General features: G+C 49.6%; 1 protein-coding gene across 1 annotated transcript in view; it reads right to left on the reverse strand.

Moving 5' to 3' along the window:
• Positions 1-208: 208 nt before the first annotated feature.
• Positions 209-18,006, reverse strand: part of LOC146858271 (serine racemase-like) — a 119,365-nt gene continuing 101,567 nt past the window's right edge. The window contains exons 7-8 of the mRNA XM_085646904.1: positions 3,306-3,515; positions 209-1,855 (exon numbers count right to left, since the gene is read on the reverse strand). Coding sequence (XP_085503030.1) covers positions 1,655-1,855; positions 3,306-3,515 — 411 coding nt within the window. The 3' untranslated portion in view covers positions 209-1,654. The remainder of the gene's footprint in view (positions 1,856-3,305; positions 3,516-18,006) is intronic.

Raw genomic sequence — 18,006 nt, forward strand, 5'->3', positions numbered from 1 at the left:
TGTCCGCACCGTACCCCAGGTGTACCCCCACCCGCGTATGTCCGCACCGTACCCCAGGCGTACCCAATCCTCGCATATGTACAGACCGTACATACGCGAGGATTGGGGTACGCCTGGGGTACGGTCCGTACATATGTAGGTGGGGGTACGCCTGGGGTACTGTGCGGACATACGCGGGTGGGTGGTATGCCTGGGGGACGGTCCGTACATATGCAATGTTGGGGTACGCACCGTACATGATGACACGTACGATGTGGGCCCCCTTTTCCTCGTGCATCGCAGCGTACTTAGCTTTTCCGTCACTTTTTGGCTCCCGTAAAAATCTAGCCATGCGGAGTGCTGTAGGTACGAATCGTACTTGCTGGTCCGTAAAACGCTGCCGGACTCTGTGCGGACGTCGCGTATGCGCTGTCCAGGATCAGAATTGTATGTATTTTTTAGCCGTACGGTGTTTTTTACGATTCGTACGGAAATGGTATTTCTGTACGAATCGTACTTGCTGGTTTGTACGGTGGAATTCCCGGGTACGAGTTGTACGGAGAAAACACTCCGTACGACCATTCGTAGCCGGGTTTTACAGGATCTGAATCGGCACCTAAATGTAATTTATTTGGTTAAAATTAATATTCAATATATATTATTTCATATATATTTTAAAATCAATATTTTTTATATCTATATTTTTAACTTCAATATATTTGATTCAATATTTTTTGTATTTACCTGTGTAGGTATGGGAGTCAATATTTTTGTTATCTATATTTTCTTCTGATATTTTTTACATCAATGTTTTTTACATCGATATTCTATCATAGAACCCTGCTAGACATGGGCTCTTCCTCATTCGTTCTAAGCATACTATGACTCTAGCCATTGGGCCCTTTACTGACCAGTTTACAGGGACTAGAGCCATGGGCCTTCCCATTAATGCTGAAAGTGTGATGTGGACATCGGCTGTGGACCTGTGCAATCATTGCTAAGTCTCTTACGGACACCCTAACCAGGATTCTTCATCCATGACTATTGTCAGTGTGGCCGGAATCTAATGTAGAACCCATCTACATCACTACTAATAGCCAGGATATAGGCAAGTCCTTAAAACCCAGCCTCAATCAGTAACACTCAACCCACGTGAAGGATAAAAATCCCTCTGGCGTACCAGCATATTCCCATACAATGGGAACTATAGCCCAGACTCCTAATGCTGACCGCTCCTGCTTTAGCTGGGAGTGTGGCCTCAGCAGGGATTAGGTACTTCCACGACGCCCAAAACTTGAAATGTTTTACATGCTCCATAAAGTGTTGGAAGGATAATTTATTTTAAAATCCTGTACGGAATGGATATAGTGAACTAACATGGTTTATGTCTCTAGTGATTGGTGATTCCTGACTTTTCTCTTTAAAGGGGGGAGAAGATGTCTTGTTTGCTGGGGAAAATTACGGTGCATGAATGTTTGACTGAACTGTCTTGGGACTAGATGTAGTGGGCTCAGCTCTCATTACCAGGTGAAGAACAGTATCTGTTTGGTGTTTCCTTTTACATTCCATGATTTAACATAGATGAGGGAGGATATCATTGATTGAAATCTATAGTGCTTATTTTTAACTTTGCGATCATCCCCTGTATATCCTTGTTATATTCTGCAACTGGTTTTCAGGCAGAAGCCGTGTCTTTGTGGTTCTGAAGCCAGTCCAAGGCACCCATGTCTACGTTTCCTCCACAAAGCACCACACAGATGTTCTGTATCTCCCTAGAGAGGGCCTGGAAACGCTGCGAGAACACAACTGCCACGCCAACACCGGCCGTCGGTTCGATAATCAACTTCATCCGCTCCCACACCAGCTGGGTTGCCCGCTGTTGGGACAGAGTAGCAAAATCAGCAATTGGCTAACACTCTAGCAGACACCACAATTTGAGACAGAGAACCCTCAGAGATGGCATTCAACACTTTTGAAAAGTAATTAATTCAGATATACTAGCACGGAGAGGAACCATATTAGTCATTACTGATGATAGGAACTATCAAAGGACACATTGTGGACTAGCAAGTAAGAAATCAGAGAATATCAAACAAAACAAATTAAATGCTATTTTAGAGAAAACAGTTAAAAGAAGCCTAGGAAATGTGACATGATCTTCACTACTTCCACATCTCAAAAATTATTTTACTTAGATTATATCTGAGGTGAACAGTCCTTTAATTTAAACTATTAGAAGGAAAAGTTCCCTGATGACAACAAAATGTTTCAACAAGTTATAGCTCACCACTGACTTCTGATGTGATTTACAGGTCATACGTTTAAATTCCATTAAAGCCTTTCATCCTTCCCAAGTGGACCCAGAGTGTGCCATTAAACTGGTTACAGATAAAAGAGGTTGTTTACAGGCTTAGTATGGAAGAGGTGCAGTAATAAATGCTATAAAACACACATTATTACTAATCATATTTGATAGGAACTGCTCTCATTACCAACAATGCATCGAGGTCCCAAGATGGTTTAGTGCAGAGGACACTCGAATTTCCTGTTTTGTACAGTATACTGCAAAGGACAGTTTTAAAGCCACATGTACATGTTTGGTTTATTAAGGCATTGTCGGCTAGTTAGACATTGGCTTTAAATGTGTCCCACAAACACTGAAGAAGAGGCGCTAATTGGTTCTTGGAGTGGGGTGGGACAATTGCCAGTATCAAGCGTGAAAAGAACTCAGTAACATGTTGTAACTTGTACTGTTGCCTTGCATCCTATCCCTTACTTACCTTTTCCCTGCTGCTCAGCCAGTATGAATGTGATGTGTGTGGAATGCTGGAATGCTTGATGAAGTAGTGGAATGCTGGAGTGCCTGGTGTGGTTGACAGAGAGACAGATGTAGTGTGTGGGCTGAGGGTCAAGGATGTAGCTCCTAGTGGGGCTGAACTTCCTATCTTCTACTTACCATCTAAACCTGTAACTATGCTTAATAAAACTCTTACTTATAACCTACTCCATGGCTACCTTTGGACTTCTTTTGGATTGTGACAACTATTTTCACAATTCTGTGAATTTTATGGGACAACTCCATGTTACAATTATGCTAACCAATCTCTTTTAAAGCGATTGTTTCAAGTGTGCTTCTCATGAGTAGAAACACACTTATACTGTCCTCTTTCAGCACAGCAACACTAATTTTTTGCTGCACTTCTGCCTCTACCACTTTGGCGCTGGTCTTAATGTCACTGTTAAAGTTCACCCAGGTGACAATATCTACCTCCCGGAGACAGAAACTCTTGACTCACATTGGCAAAGTTAGATGACCCAGTCAATACCTTTATTTCCTCCTCACTGACTGTGAACACGTCATCCACCAGACTGCGGATTACGGGCCAGGTGTCAGCTCCGATGCTTGTCTTGATTGCATCAGCAATGGTTTCTGGGGGTGCCTGGTTGGGGGTCAGTCTGTCGTTCAGCTTTGACTGGAAGCAGTCATCTGCGTTCTTTGGTTCAGCCGCGAACACCTTAACATCTGGCCTCAGTGCCTGTGAAAAGAATGCACTGGTGAGGCTAAGAGGGAGTTTTTCTCTGTGTCAGAGGATGTGAAAAAACAGGAAAATATGGCAATGAGGGAAAAGCAATGAACCCGCAGTCTCTGTTCACGAAGTGACCCCAACCAAAAGTAGAGGATAAGAGCTCTAACAGTGAGTGCATCAGGGTCAAGTGTCACTGCCTTCTCACTGAAAACTCTCAGACATCTCTAGGGGGTGCACGGGGCAAGCAGGGGCTACTGGTCTCAAGCCAAGGGGTTGTGGTCATTTGCCTCAGGTGTAGTCTGGCTCTGTAAAACAGGGCCAAGAACAACCCCTTCAGGACTTGACTCCCTTCCAAGGCAGGTAGCATGTGGGTGCTCGAGCTCAGGAATCAACAAACAAACAGCAGCGCAAAAAGTGATCGCGCAATAACCAGTCCACGCTGTGTGCTAGCGTAAAAGGCCATTTTATTAGGATCAGGTTGTTAACACAATATTAACCAAAAAACATCAATAACTGATAAATAATACCCAAACCTGAAATCTTTTTTGGCCGACAGAATCCAAACAGTAGATCTGGGGCTTGATAAATCCAAACCTTTTGCCCTCCCTTGCGGGGTACCGCAGGGGTCTTTCCTGAGCCCCACGCTTTTCAATATTTATGTCAGCGCGTTGGTAGCTTTTATAAGATCCTTTGGCCTGCAACTCACATCCTATGCTGATGACACACAAATTGTGTTATCCATACAGCGAGGGTCTCAAGTGGATATGGCCGCAAGGTGCCATGACTGCCTGAAAGACATTGCTGGTTGGATGGCCTCGAATTGCCTTAAATTGAATGCAGGGAAGACCGAGGTCATGATATTTGGGAACGATCCTAACATCTGGACTCCTGATATGTGGCCTGAAGCAATGGGGAAGCCACCAGTCCCCACTTGCAAGGCAAAGAATTTGGGTGTGATCATGGACCAGAAACTTGACTTTGGGGATCAGGTTAGCGGAGTGGTTTCGACCTGCTTCCATATCCTTAGGATACTGAGAAAAATTTAATTTTTTCTTCCAGCCGATGGTTTCAGGTTAGCAGTCTCAGCTCTCATTTTGTCACTCTAGGACTACTGTAACAGTTTGTACCTGAATCTGAAGAAAAAACACCTGTACAGATTACAGTTGGTACAAAATGCGGCGGCAAGACTGCTAACAGGCATTCCAAGGTTTGCCTCCGTACGAGAGGGACTCTGGCAACTGCACTGGCTGCCTGTATCAAGACGAGCTCAATTTAAGGCTCTGTGCACTGTTTTCAAAGCATTGAAGGGCAGTGGCCCAGAGTTTTTGAGTAGGTGCTTTGATTGGTATGTGCCTGGGAGAGCGTTGCGCTCTTCCGAAGGCAGACTAGTTGCGGTGCCCGAATAAAAAAGGCCAGTTGGGAAGGAAATAGTTTTTCCTACTGTGCAGCGAAAGCCTGGAACAGCCTGCCGGCGCATAACAGGAATGCCAAGGAGCTCCTCTCTTTTAGAAAGGGGCTGAATACTTGGCTATTTAGGGAACAGGCCCCTCGTGCTCCAGGGAGTCAGTGTGCAGCGCCAGGACACCCTTGGGTATAAGTGCGCTTTATAAGCTCTAATAATAATAATAATAACTGATAAACAATCCCCAAACCTTTTAACTTTCATCCACCATTCATTCCCACACTCCTGTTCTACTCTTGTTTCACTCAGCAAACTCCTCCCTTATTTCATTCGTTCCTCACTTATCTTCCAACCTCCTCCAGCATCTCCATCCGTCGCACTCTTGCATCCCGCACCCCCATCATGCACCTGTATCCCCCTCCCCGGAGGGGTGAGTATGCCTGTCATAGACTCCCCACCCCTCCAAAATACTGCCAACCAGGAAAATCCCGGAGGGCGGTTACCTGCCCCACCCACTAGATGTGCACCTTTCACCTTCAAACCCGCCGGCACCAAATGGACTCATTCCACAAATTGCTAATGGCATCCCTCAATTCCATCATGTAGTAAGCGTTGCCCATCTGTGAAAGGTGCACCCCATCATCCCGAAAAAGCAACGGCTCTTCCAGCCTCAATCCACATGCGGAACAACTTTGATCCCTTTCTCCCCACAGAAAACTCTCACAGCTCTGTTCAATTTCCTCCTTGCTTTCTCAACAGCAGTCGGTTTCAATACCCCCTCCAAATTCTCCGTGGCACAAATTCAGTCCAGACAATACATGCCCCGGCAAGATTGCTCTTCATGGCCTCCAAATCACGTTGCATCAGGTGCAACAGAGACACCCCAGATTGCTTTATCAAGTAATTTTCTCCAAGATGTATAACCAACATGTCCGGGCAGCCTCTCTGGGCCACTTTCTTCGTTAGCCAGGGCAATAAATCTCCCCAGCGCATCCCACTCTTTCCCCACCAATGCACCTCGTGGTGGCTGCTGCGCAGGCCCAGGCTATGGCCGTAAACCTGCCTGCCCGCATATTTCGAAGCCCAATGCATGAATGAGTTGCCAACTATCCAGGTCACCGTCTTTGTCCCCGGACCCCCCACGCAACCTACGAAAAGAAACAAATGTTAGGACCAGAACAAAACCAAAACAACCACATCAACAGTCCTGTCAATTCCCCTGCTGACCACCCCGCCACCCTCTACCCAACTCATTTGTGCACATAGCATTCGCAACAGCGCGATCTACACCGACGAATCTGGAGTATCCTGTCCCAGGACCAACCCAAGCGCGCCGCGACTGTCGCCGCACCTATGTGAAATGAATGCATACCAAACCTCACAGGATCCCTGCCCAAAAGCCTCAACGCCATCCTCAACACTGCCAATAATTGGAAAGCCGTCAGCCGCTTCTGCGAAGCATGACAAAAAATCTCACCGGTCGACTGCCGCACTTCAGCACAAAAACTCTGCCATTCTTGCACTGGACACACACCCACACATACACTCTCATTCAGCCACACCCACTTGCCCCTGCCGGCCTGGTCCATCTTAGACTGTCCCAGCCAAATGCCCAAACGCTCTCCATCCAGACGCACCACCTCAAGCACTCTACCCGCTTTTCCCCATGCCTCCACTAGCTCTGAAACCCAAAAAGCCCCAAAAAACATCCATATCATGCACAAGCAAAACCCCGCAACCTCTTAAGTGTCATAACAATAATTAGGTAACTCAGCCAACAAGCATTGTAACAGATCAAAAGTAATGGCATCCCTAGTCGCCTCCCCCCTCCCCTCCCCTCTTTCACGCCCCCAATCTTTCAACATCCTGCTCAGCAGCTCGCCTTTAGCTGGATCAAAACCCATGTACAACATGCTATAAAAGGAAATCCCCGTCAGTTTCCCCGCAATCGTGGTGGGAGACAAGCCTTTGTCTATGCAAAACAGAACAAAACGAAGAACTCCCTGTTCGCTGTCGTGGCGGGACATGTGCCTTGTCTCAGTTGTCCATCCCAGAAACGCCTCAAATTCCGACCTCGCCAACCTGTAACTGCAACTCGTAGAGTCAGCTATGGATCGTTCGACCAGGCCCATTACTCTCACTCCCCCCAGGCCCAGATGCCATCCGGCACCTTGGTCTTGCAAGCCTCCGCTCCTGGTGCCAAACATCTGAAATGCTGCCACTGCGAATGAGACAATGCATCCGCAATGTCATTACTTGCACCTGGGACGTGTTGCGCATGGAAGAGCACATTCAAACGCATGCACTGTAGCATTAAACTTCGCAACAAGCGCAGCACCCTCAAGTCTCTTGTCCTCTGCCTATTCACCAAGTCCACTACCATCATGTTGTCAATGTGAAAAAGAACTGACCTGTCTCTGAATTCCGGGTCCCACACCACCAGTGCCACCAACAACGGAAAAACTCCAGGAACGCTATGCATCTCCCTTGTGTCAGCCAGTGCTCCGGCCACCGCTCCGCACACCACCTCCCATCCCAGAAGATACCAAAACCTGAAGCCCCCGTTGCGTCAGAAAAGATCTGCACCTGCGAAACCATCCGATCAGCCACAAAATCCAACGAGACTCCATTGAAATCTGACAGAAACATTTGCCACACCCGCAAGTCCGCCCTGACCTCCATGGAGATCCTGACTCTGTGATGTGGCAGCAACGCCCCCGACATGGCCATGCCGAGATGTCTGCAGAATGTCCTGCCAGCTCGCACCACCTGGCATGCATAATTCAGAAAACCCAGGAGTTGCTGCACAGTCCGTAAGTCAATCTTTCTCTCCCCAACCATGTGCTGCAAAAAGGCCTGCATCTCAACCACTTTCCGCTCAGGCAGTCTGGCCAACCACTCCACAGAATCCAACTCAATGCCCAGGAAAGTAAGCCGGCAGCTGGGTCCCGCCGTTTTCTGAGGTGCCAATGGGACCCCAAACTCTTCTGCCATGACTTGAAATGGAGCCAGCGCCCTGCCACAACCTTCCGACTTAGCTCTCCCGACAAACAGGAAGTCGTCCAAATAGTGCGACACTTCACGATGTCCACTGCGGCTCGTAAAAGCCAACTGCAAGAAGGAGCTGAAAGTCTCAAACAGCGCACAGGAAATTGTGCAGCCCATCGGCAAACAATTAGTCCACAAAAATGGCCCCTTCAAATTGCATCCCCAGAAGCGAGAAATCCACGGGGTGTATGGGGAGGAGGCAAAAAGCCGACTTTATGTCACACTTTGCCAATTCCGCCCCCCGCCCACACGTCCGCACCAGACTGATCACATCGTCCACCGAAGCATATAGCACTCTGGAGCCCTCCTCCCCAATGTAATCGTTAACAGAACTCCCTTCCGGCCACGACAAATGGTGGATCAACCTGTATTCACCTGCCTCCTTCTTCGGTACCACCCCCAAGGGCGAAATAATCAGGTCCTCCACCGGCCAATGGTCGAACGGGTCTACAATCCTGCCTTCCCCAACCTCTTTCCGCAACTTGGCTGCGACAACTCCTGGCAATTCCTTCACCGATTTCAAATTCTCCACCCACCTCCGTACCCGGGGGCCTTGGTAACCCACCCGGAAACCCTCCTTGAAACCCCAATGAATCCTCAGTGCGGCCTCCCTCTCGGGGTACGTAGAGAGCCACGGACCCATGGCCTCAATGTTAACTGGCGTAGGAGCCCTTTGGCCCAGCTTGTCCCCTACCCTTAGTGATTCTCCACTGTTCTGATGGTGTGGCCAAGGTAAAGCATTGCGTGAGAGGCTGGCGACTCCCACATTTGGAACACTTGTGCTTAAATTTGCAAGGGTGCCTGGTGCAGAAACCCTTGTTGCAGTTTCAGCAAGCCCCCGTGGTATTCCCGGAGGGCTTGGACGACTGGCCCGCTGTCCCTGTGTAAACACTCTGCCCACCCGCCACACTCTGGGCGGGACACTGCTGAAAAGGCTGGTATGTGACCGGCAGGCCACTGGTCATGTGCATCGACACAGAGGATTGCGTGGAGAACATCCACTGCATCCACAACTCTTGATCAACCTCACCCCACGGTTTATCCGCATTGACGCTAATCCTGGCCCTGAACTCCTCATCATAACTGAGCCAATGCGAAACCACCGAAATGCATCTGAGCTTTCCGGATGATGTCCATATACTTTAACAACGCTATTGCTCGGTCCAAATGTTTCTCACAATATATGCTCGCGTATATCAAAAAGGTGGACGTCTAGATTTCCATATTAACCGGTACCCGCGGCCGCCTCGTCAATTCCCATTCCACCTCTTTGGAACCCTCCTTGGCCTGTATCTCCCTATGCAACAGCTTGAAAACGTCCCCATACTCATGTTTCCAAATCCTATTCCTGGTTTTCTCTGATAAATGCGACCCCAGTGCCATAGCCAAACCCATATACGGCAATTTCTTACGATGTTTGTCATCACCTTTGTCATCTTTCCCTTCCTGCTTGTCAGTCTTGTCCGTCTGGACACCTACGCCTACCCACTGCTTGCTCCCTCCAGCCTGATCAACTGCCGGCTTAGCAGGCACCACCGTATCCTTCACAGACCCCTTCCCCACACCCACCGACCGGCAGGGGGCCAGCATCCCAAGCCGCCCACCAAGCACCCTCACCTGATAACTTTGTGGGCACCTCCCGGTCCTTGCCTCTGGCGTCCACCGTCTTCTGATGAGCCTTCTTGCCCCCGCCGGTGCTGGCCTGTGGAGCCTGTAACACACCATAGGTTCTCGTTGCCCCTTTCTGCCTCCCCAATCCCCCACCACGCACTTCCCCTCTTCCAGCTCATCGCTGTCATCATCATAATCCAGTTGCTCCTCATTCTCCACTTCAACAGGCACTCCAAGCACCTCACGCACCGCTCTCTTCAAGCCCTTTCCCTTAACACCAAACACAGCCTCACTCGCCGACGCCGCACATGTCCGCTCCCTATGTAGGGCAGGCCGCCGCGGACCACCCTGCTTTTTCAGCCCGGCGTCTCGAGGCCGTCTTGCGCCCCACCGGCCCACCTACACTTCTACCAGCCTCCACCGCTGGTTGGTGCCCCCCCCAGGTTGTAAAAACCTGAGGGGGCCCCAGTGCCACCGGGTCTCGTAGTCGTCATAGCCATCCCTACACCTGCCATAGAGGGTCCCGCCTCATCAACCCAGACCCACTTGCCTCGGGGGCCTGGGGGCCCACTGCCAGGCACTGCCCTGCCCTCCTCTGCGAAACCGTGTGCACGGGGTCTCCCCGACCCGTGTGCACCACCTGCACCCCCGTCCCTGGATGCGCACCCTGCCTGCCACCGCGTCTCAGTCTCCTAAATAATGCGGCGCTGGTCCCTTATCTTCTCCTCCAAGGACATCCCTGACCACCTGGGCAACACTGCTGGATAGTCCTGCTCACTCACCCACGCCCCCCAGGCCGTGAAGGCCCGGGCGCACTGCCCTACACCCTCCCCAGTGGACCCTGATGTGAACTGGCAGCTATAGGGACCGCCCCCCCCACCTCCCCGTGGCGCAGACACCCTCCTGCCACTACACGAGAGGTCGACAGGACCCACATCCCATCGCCCCTCTTCCCTTTCCACTGATTCGCTGCCCGACAATACCAGGGCAAAATCCTCCCCCGCATGCTCCCCCACCCCTTCCCCATCCTCTCCCTTGTCCTCACTCTCTGACTGGGGCAATTCCCCTGGGGCCTCATCAAATTGGCCTCCCAGTACCTTGTCCTGCCACAGGCCTGGGGTGCTCTCGCCCCGATCCGCCACCGGCACACGCTGTTTAAAGGCGGTCCCCCCGCCCCTCCCTTCCGACTCCTGAGGCGCTGATGGAGTGGCCGCATCCACTTGCAGGCGCGCGGGCAGGCTCTTGTGCTGGCCGCCACGCTTCCCTGTCTCATTCAGGCCCAGACCCCACCCGGACGTACCTTTACATGACGGTGATGGCTCTTCAAGGCACGCTACCACCGCAGCTGCGACCCCCGTAAGAAGCGGACCTGGGGGTCCGGGACATCCCGACACAGGCCTGCTCCAGCACGCCGGGCTGCAGGAGATCCGCTCTCCCCGCTCAGCCCAGCACCTGTAAAGCAGTGTGGACGGCCTCGGTGTCTGGCGTCTCCATTTCGGACTGGACGGTGAGTGGGGCCGCCTCCGCCGCTACGCTGACTCTAAGGGGACTTAGAACAACACTGAGGGGGGGGTGCAAAGCACTACCACGGGGGACTTAAATGCTAAGCAGCGCAAACCAGGTCGCCAGCAGCCCTGCGCCAAAAACCAATCGACCGATTGGGCCTAACTAAGCCTAACTCTAGATCCAATAAATTATTCGAATCTTCCCCACTGGCGCTGAGGGCAGGAAGAGGAAGAAACCTCCTCCCTTTCCCCTATTAACCTAGCCCTAGACCCCACCCCTAACCCCACCCCTTGACCATAACACCCCACCTTGTCCTTCCTGTTGTGCGAAAACCCCAGGGGGAGACTGGTCTGCCGACCCTACTTCCCCTGGGGGCCGCATTATCCAACCCAGTGCTTTACTTTCAAGAAGAAAAATTGTTTAATGTATACTACAACTAAATACTACGCACACAATACAGGCAAGTGTCCTGGTGGCTGGCGCTGGCTGCGCCTTTACACACTACTTTCCCCCATTTCCCTCCTCCTACAACATGCGGTTCCCCCCAGGGGAAAAGTGATAGCGCGATTAGAGATTCCTACAAGCAATCCGGCCACACCCAGTTGTTATATTGAAAGTGTGCTCATCTCTCACACTTTAAAGTTTGTTCTCAATGAGTGACGTGGTTGCTTACTTCGTGGTGTCTCCCGCGTTGCTAGGCAGCTACCCAACTTCTTCTCGCGCTGCCTCTTTCCCACTTCTTGGGAGGGCATGCGCACTGGTGACTGGTGAAGCTTCTTCGGTGCTTCGGGCACCTGCGCCGCTGTCACGTTTTCGGCAAGGTTGCTGCTGGCAGGCGGTGGCCTCGCTGGCAAGAAAAGCTAGCTGTCTTTGCAGATGTGGGATAGACCTTAACAGATGGGCAGGAGATCGGTGTTGGTGGCGGATCCGCAACGGCAGTCTTGACATAGCCATGTAGAGGCCAATTTCGGGCGTAGGAACAAGGTCAACCGCAGGCCCCAATTCTTATGGAAACACCTTGGGCCTGGCCAGGCTTTTTCTCTTGGGCACATGTTAAGGTAACAAGTCGCTCTTTCCCTTTAAGAGCGACTTGTCATTCACGTGCTGATAGTTGTGTTCCTCGAGCGTCTTCCCCACGCTTTTTTATTGTTTAATGTGTCCCGTTCATTCCGCGGTTTTCGTTGTGGCTGCCTGTAACTGTTCATTCAGGCAGTTGCTTCGAGAGCTGTTGAATGACCGGTTGTGGGCTACTTTTCTCCACGCTACGCTACTTCAATAAACACTTAGCTTATTAAGTGCATCTTCTCAAGAGTATTTAATTGGATATTACACTTGGCGACGACGGATTCATCAAAGCTCACCGATTGGAAACAAGCATTAACATCTTTTTAGACGGAAAAGTCACAGTTTTTCATCACGCTGCAGCAACCTCTCGCTTCCACCTCATGAAGACTGATTTTTCATCCGAGGTTAGATTTGTCACTTCCCCTTTGACGTCGTGACGCTAATCGCGTACACGGCTAGAGGGGTTTTATCAAGCATTTCATCTGTTTTGGGCTGAAGCGCGCTCCGTATACCAAACTTCGGAGTGGGTTGCCTAGCAACACTACCAACAAACATTGTTCCTCCGTTTTTCAGGCGATTTGCATAGGAGCTTCATCCTGTTCTCAACGCGACGATGATTTTGGAGGCGGTAAGACTTGCCTGTTCATCGGTGATGGGCACACCATTTATTTAATTAATTTTGGGAGAAGTTTGTCAGGATTTCTAACCCATAAAAGCTAAAAACATAAAAATTTGGGGTTAACAGCATCTATACATTCATCTCTGCCTGTACTTTCGGTGACAGGCACACTTTAATGATATTTGGTTGGGAGTTTGGAATTAACATTAACAAATGGCATCAAACAATCACCTGCTGAATATTTCTGAGTTCTCACCTTCACCAGGTAAACCAACTATTCCCTGGAAACATTGGCTGAATCTATTTCAAAACTACCTAGTAGCTAATGACGCAAATGAATTTGATGCAAAAAGAAAGTTTGCCCTCCTGTATGGTCATTTGGGATTTGAAAGTCAAAAAGTATTTAACAACCTACCACAAATTCAACCCCCAGCAGGAGCTCAAGAAGGTTGGAATGTGTATTCTGAAGGTTTAGCGAGACTCTCAAGAAAGTTCGCAGAAGAACCTAGCATACTTCTCGAACGCTTTAACTTTATGAAGAGAAAACAACATATAGATGAAACTGTAGAAGATTACATTTCAGTGTTCGAGACATTTAGCATCCACATGTAATTTTGTAGCCGTATTAGACATATGCTTAAGAGATCAATTTGTGTATCATTGCTCGTCTAAAAAAATACAAGAAAGACTATTAGGGTGTAGAGACCCAACGTTGAGTGAAACAATAGAAATAGCAAAAGGGATAGAAAGATCCATGATTTCTTCAAAGGTTATCTCTAATGATCTTCCTTCTTCAAGGCCATCAGTAGAAATAGTTTCAAATGACGACGTTCAAATTTCAGCCATTGACACCAGAAACAGGTTTAACCTCTTCTGTGCCCATGACGAGATAGTCTCGTCATGGAGCACGGTCGGGCTGTGCCCATGACGAGACTATCTCGTCATGAAACCCGCCCACTAAGGAAACGCCCGGCACAGGAGGGGGAAAGGGCGTGGCACTGAAGGGGTTAACCATGTTCCCTTCAGAAAACCAAATAATGTTTGTTTCAGATGTGGATCTCGAAATCACCTAGGCAATAACCCCAGTTGTCCAGCCTAATTTAAACGTTGTACAAAATGTGGTAAATTAGGGCATTTTATATCAGTATGCAAATCTGGTAAAAACATTGTCAGAGTAAGTTCAGTTGATGTCACACCCGACACATGTGCTCAAGATTTGGGTAAGATGCTTCTTACAATTTCAGATAACAACATAGAAGATATTTCTATAAAAGGACCATTTTGTCAAGCAATTGTATCTGATGTTCCCATTGAGATGATGGCTGACTCAGGTGCACCCATCACGATCATTTCTGATGATTTATTAGAAGAAAGGTTTAAAGATAGACAACTCTCCCAGTCTGATTTTCATCCTAAAGCATTTGGAGGTCAAAATATTGATATGTCAGGTTATTTTATTGATACTCTTTCATGTTTAGGTAGGAAAATAACAACAAAAATATATGTAGCGATTAGAGGAAAAAACATAATTGGTTGGAAAGACCTAGCTAGACTAGGTATTATGCTTATTCCTGGTGCCGAAAACCCAATTGTCCTTGCAGAACAATCTATCAACTTCATTGAGAGTGAATTTGAAACCAATGTTGTTAATGTAATCAACAAATTTAGTGAAGTATTTTGTGATGTTATTGGCAACATAAAAAAATTTGAGCACCTGATTAAGCTTAAGGAGGATGCATCCCCGGTGGTACACAAAGTAAGGTCTGTCCCTCTTAGTGTCAGGCAGGATCTCAAGATCCTGCTTGACAAACTTTGCAAGGAGGGTTTATTACAGCTACTGATTTATCAGAGTGGGTCAGTCCTATTGTAATCATTAAGAAAAAGACAAACGAGATCCGCTTATGTGTGGACCTTCGCACTCTCAACAAAAATATCATCATTGATTGTTATCCTTTACCCAAGGTTCAGGATCTTTTAGCAAATCTGGGCAAAGCATAAATATTTTCACTACTTGATCTTAGATCAGCGTACCACCAAATACCACTTGCAAAAGAGAGCCAAGAACTGACAACTTTTATCACACCTTTTGGCGCATTCAAATATTTGCGCATGCCATTTGGTCTTGCATCTGCGGAAAGTGTATTTCAAAAATTCATGGATACCATTCTCAAGGGCATATCTGGGGTACAAGCATTTCAGGACGATGTTCTCATTTTTGCAGAAACTAATAGGGAGCATAATCTTATTTTAGAGAGAGTGTTGTCTGTGTTCAAAAATGTTGGCATTGAGGAGGAGCTTAGCGCGCATCCAAGATGGTCGCGTGAGCACTGGGCTCCCCGGACCCTCGCCGCTCCTCGCAATTTATCCTGATGACATCCTGATTTCTCGGACGGACTCTTGAAGGTGAACCTCGACTGAGTCCATAACTCTTTTCAGAACTTGAATCAGACTTGGGCGACCAGAATTATAGCACTTTGAACTTTTGAGGCCCACCTGGAGGCCGTGCCGGGGACTTGGTGATTTGTGGAGCCGGGACATAGTTGAACAACAACGGCAGTGGGACCTCATCGGTGGCCGTACCCCCACTTTCGGTTTCGTTTCCGGATCCTGACACGGTCTGATTGAGAGACCGTTTCGCTTGGCCGGGGACCAATCCCCATTTAGTGTCATCGCTGCCTCCTCATTACAGCCTCTTGGGTCAGGTTGTGACTTTTCCCGGACCGTACGAGCCAGCTTCTTGGCCTGTTGGTGCCCGACCTGCCGGCGGCCATTTTCACCAGGGCTTGCGGGCCCCCCGGGGTGCATTTTCCAACATGACGGGCAGGGGTGAACCAGAGAAGCGGAAGACCAAAACGTCTCTTCGTGCGGGACCGTTCCAGGCAAATGTTATGGACCGTTACACTCAAGCCAAAGGATCCCCCGGGCTCTCCAGCCGTACCCCGGAGGACGCCAGAGACGACCCTTCTGCCCCTGTTGATTTGTCCCTGCAGGACATTATGGGCGCCATCACCGGCATGAAGGAGATCATCGGCCAGCAATATGAGGCTCTGGCCCGTAAAATTGACACGGTCGCCATTGATGTCACTCTAATCAGGGCCGACCTGTCCAAGACTAACGAGAAGGTGCAGTCATTGGATTTGAAGACTTCCAGCCTCACGGCCGATGTGTCGGAACTTCAAACAGACCTTCGCACTCTGAAATCGGCCAACGACCTGATGTTCCATCGGCTGGAGGATTTTGAGAACAGGGCAAGACGTAACAACATTCGCGTCATAGGTGTTCCGGAGAACCCCGAGACTCGTTCGGTTGACCTCCTGGTCGAAGATTTAATCCTCACCCATCTTGCCCCTTCTGGACTGAGCAAGTTTTTTGCTGTGGAGCGTGCACATCGTGTCCCGGGCGGTAAGCCAAAGCCTGGCGCGCCACCGAGGCCTATCATCGCAAAACTTTTTCATTTCAGAGACCGTGATGCGATTTTGCAGGCTTCGAGAGTGCATGGCCCGGTGAAATTTGAAAACTCCTCTGTCAATTTTTTCCCAGACTTCACTCAACTTGTCCAGAGACAGAGGATGGGTTTTCTGGGGGTTAAGCGACGTCTCCGGGACCTGGGATTGAAGTATGCTATGCTTTTCCCTACCAGGCTTCGAGTGGAATACGAGGAACGGACCTTCTTTTTCGAGCGACCGGACAATGTGAGTGACTGGTTGGATTCCCTGCCTGGTCGGGGCGATCGAACGGGGCACCCTGGCAGTGCCGAGGGTGGTGAGCCTCCACAGAAGTGACGTTTTGGTCCCTAACCCTGACAATCGGACATTGCTCAGTTGGGTTCTACTTCTTTTGTATATTTTGCCATATAGTATTTCGCGTCTGGGTGGCGGGTGGAGACGGGCCTCTCTCCTCCTCTGGGGTCTTTTTGTAGAATGGGATTGTTAGGGCGACAGGCACACTGCATTTTGGGGAGGTTTTTTAATCTGCAGGGGTGCAGGGAAGGGGGAGTTGTAACGGGTTTTGGTTGGGGGGTGGGAGGGGGTGTTTGTGTTTTCTTTTCTCAAGGCGGCATATGGGTTTTTTCTTTGCTTCAGGTGTCCGGCTCTCTGTGGGGGGGACTCATGCAACTCTTGTGGGGATGGGGGGTAGTGGGTTGAGGTTGATATCTTGGAACGTCAATGGATTGGGGGATCATATTAAACGGGGTGTTGTACTGCAATATTTGCGTCGTTTGACTCCTGACGTAGTGCTCCTGCAGGAGACGCATTTGGTAGGCAATGTGTGTCATGCTATGAATAGGTGGGGGTACCGATTGGTTGCACAATCCGGGTTCACCACTGGTTCCAGAGGGGTTGGTATTCTGGTTCGGTCTTCCCTCCCACTAGAGATTGATAATGTCATCCTTGACGACAGAGGGCGTTATGCCGCCCTAACCGGTAGGTGGGAGGGCAAGACTCTTTCCTTAGCCTCGATATATGTTCCCCCAAGCCTCCAGACCTCCACTTTCTCTGATGTCGGTCGGATGTTGCTGGAACTCCCCGATAGTCTTCTCCTCATGGGTGGGGACTTCAACTCCGTGCTGTCCGGCGATCTGGATCGCCACCCCCCCAGGGCCCTTCCCGTTTCCCAATCATGGCTTGGTGGGTTCTTGGATACCTTTGGTTTGGTGGATTGCTGGAGGTTAATGCATCCGACGCAATGTCAATACACCTTCCACTCCGGGGCTCTTGGGAGTCTCTCCAGGCTTGATTACTTCCTCATGCCCGCGGCCCAGTCCCCCCACATTGGGGAGGTACGACACTTGGCACGGGGCATTTCAGATCACTCCCCTGTGTGGCTTCTTTTCGACACGGGGACGCAAGCCGCGGGGCGGATCGCCCCTATTAACCCTTGGCACCTGCGCAACCCCAAGACTCGCAACAGCCTCATTAAGTCGCTCGACCACTACTTCCTGGAGAACGAGGGGTCTGTCGTGTCCTCAGTGTCCCTGTGGGAAGCCTTCAACACTGTTATTCGTGGCCAGGCCCTATCTTTAATAGTCGAGACCAAGAAAGCTAGGAATGGGGAGGTCGTGAAGCTGGAGGCCGAAATACTGGAGTTGGAGGCTGATCTAGACTTAGGTGTCACCCAGGATAGGCTCCACGCCCTTAGCTTGAAACAGTTTGAATATAAATCCCTTGTTACGGAGGCTGCCAAGACAATGTACAGGGAACAGCAAGGTAGACTGTATGATGTCGGGGATAAGGCGGGAAAATTGATTG

This window comes from Triturus cristatus, chromosome 3_2, assembly GCF_964204655.1.
Source record: "Triturus cristatus chromosome 3_2, aTriCri1.1, whole genome shotgun sequence".
NCBI classification, from domain to species: domain Eukaryota; kingdom Metazoa; phylum Chordata; class Amphibia; order Caudata; family Salamandridae; genus Triturus; species Triturus cristatus.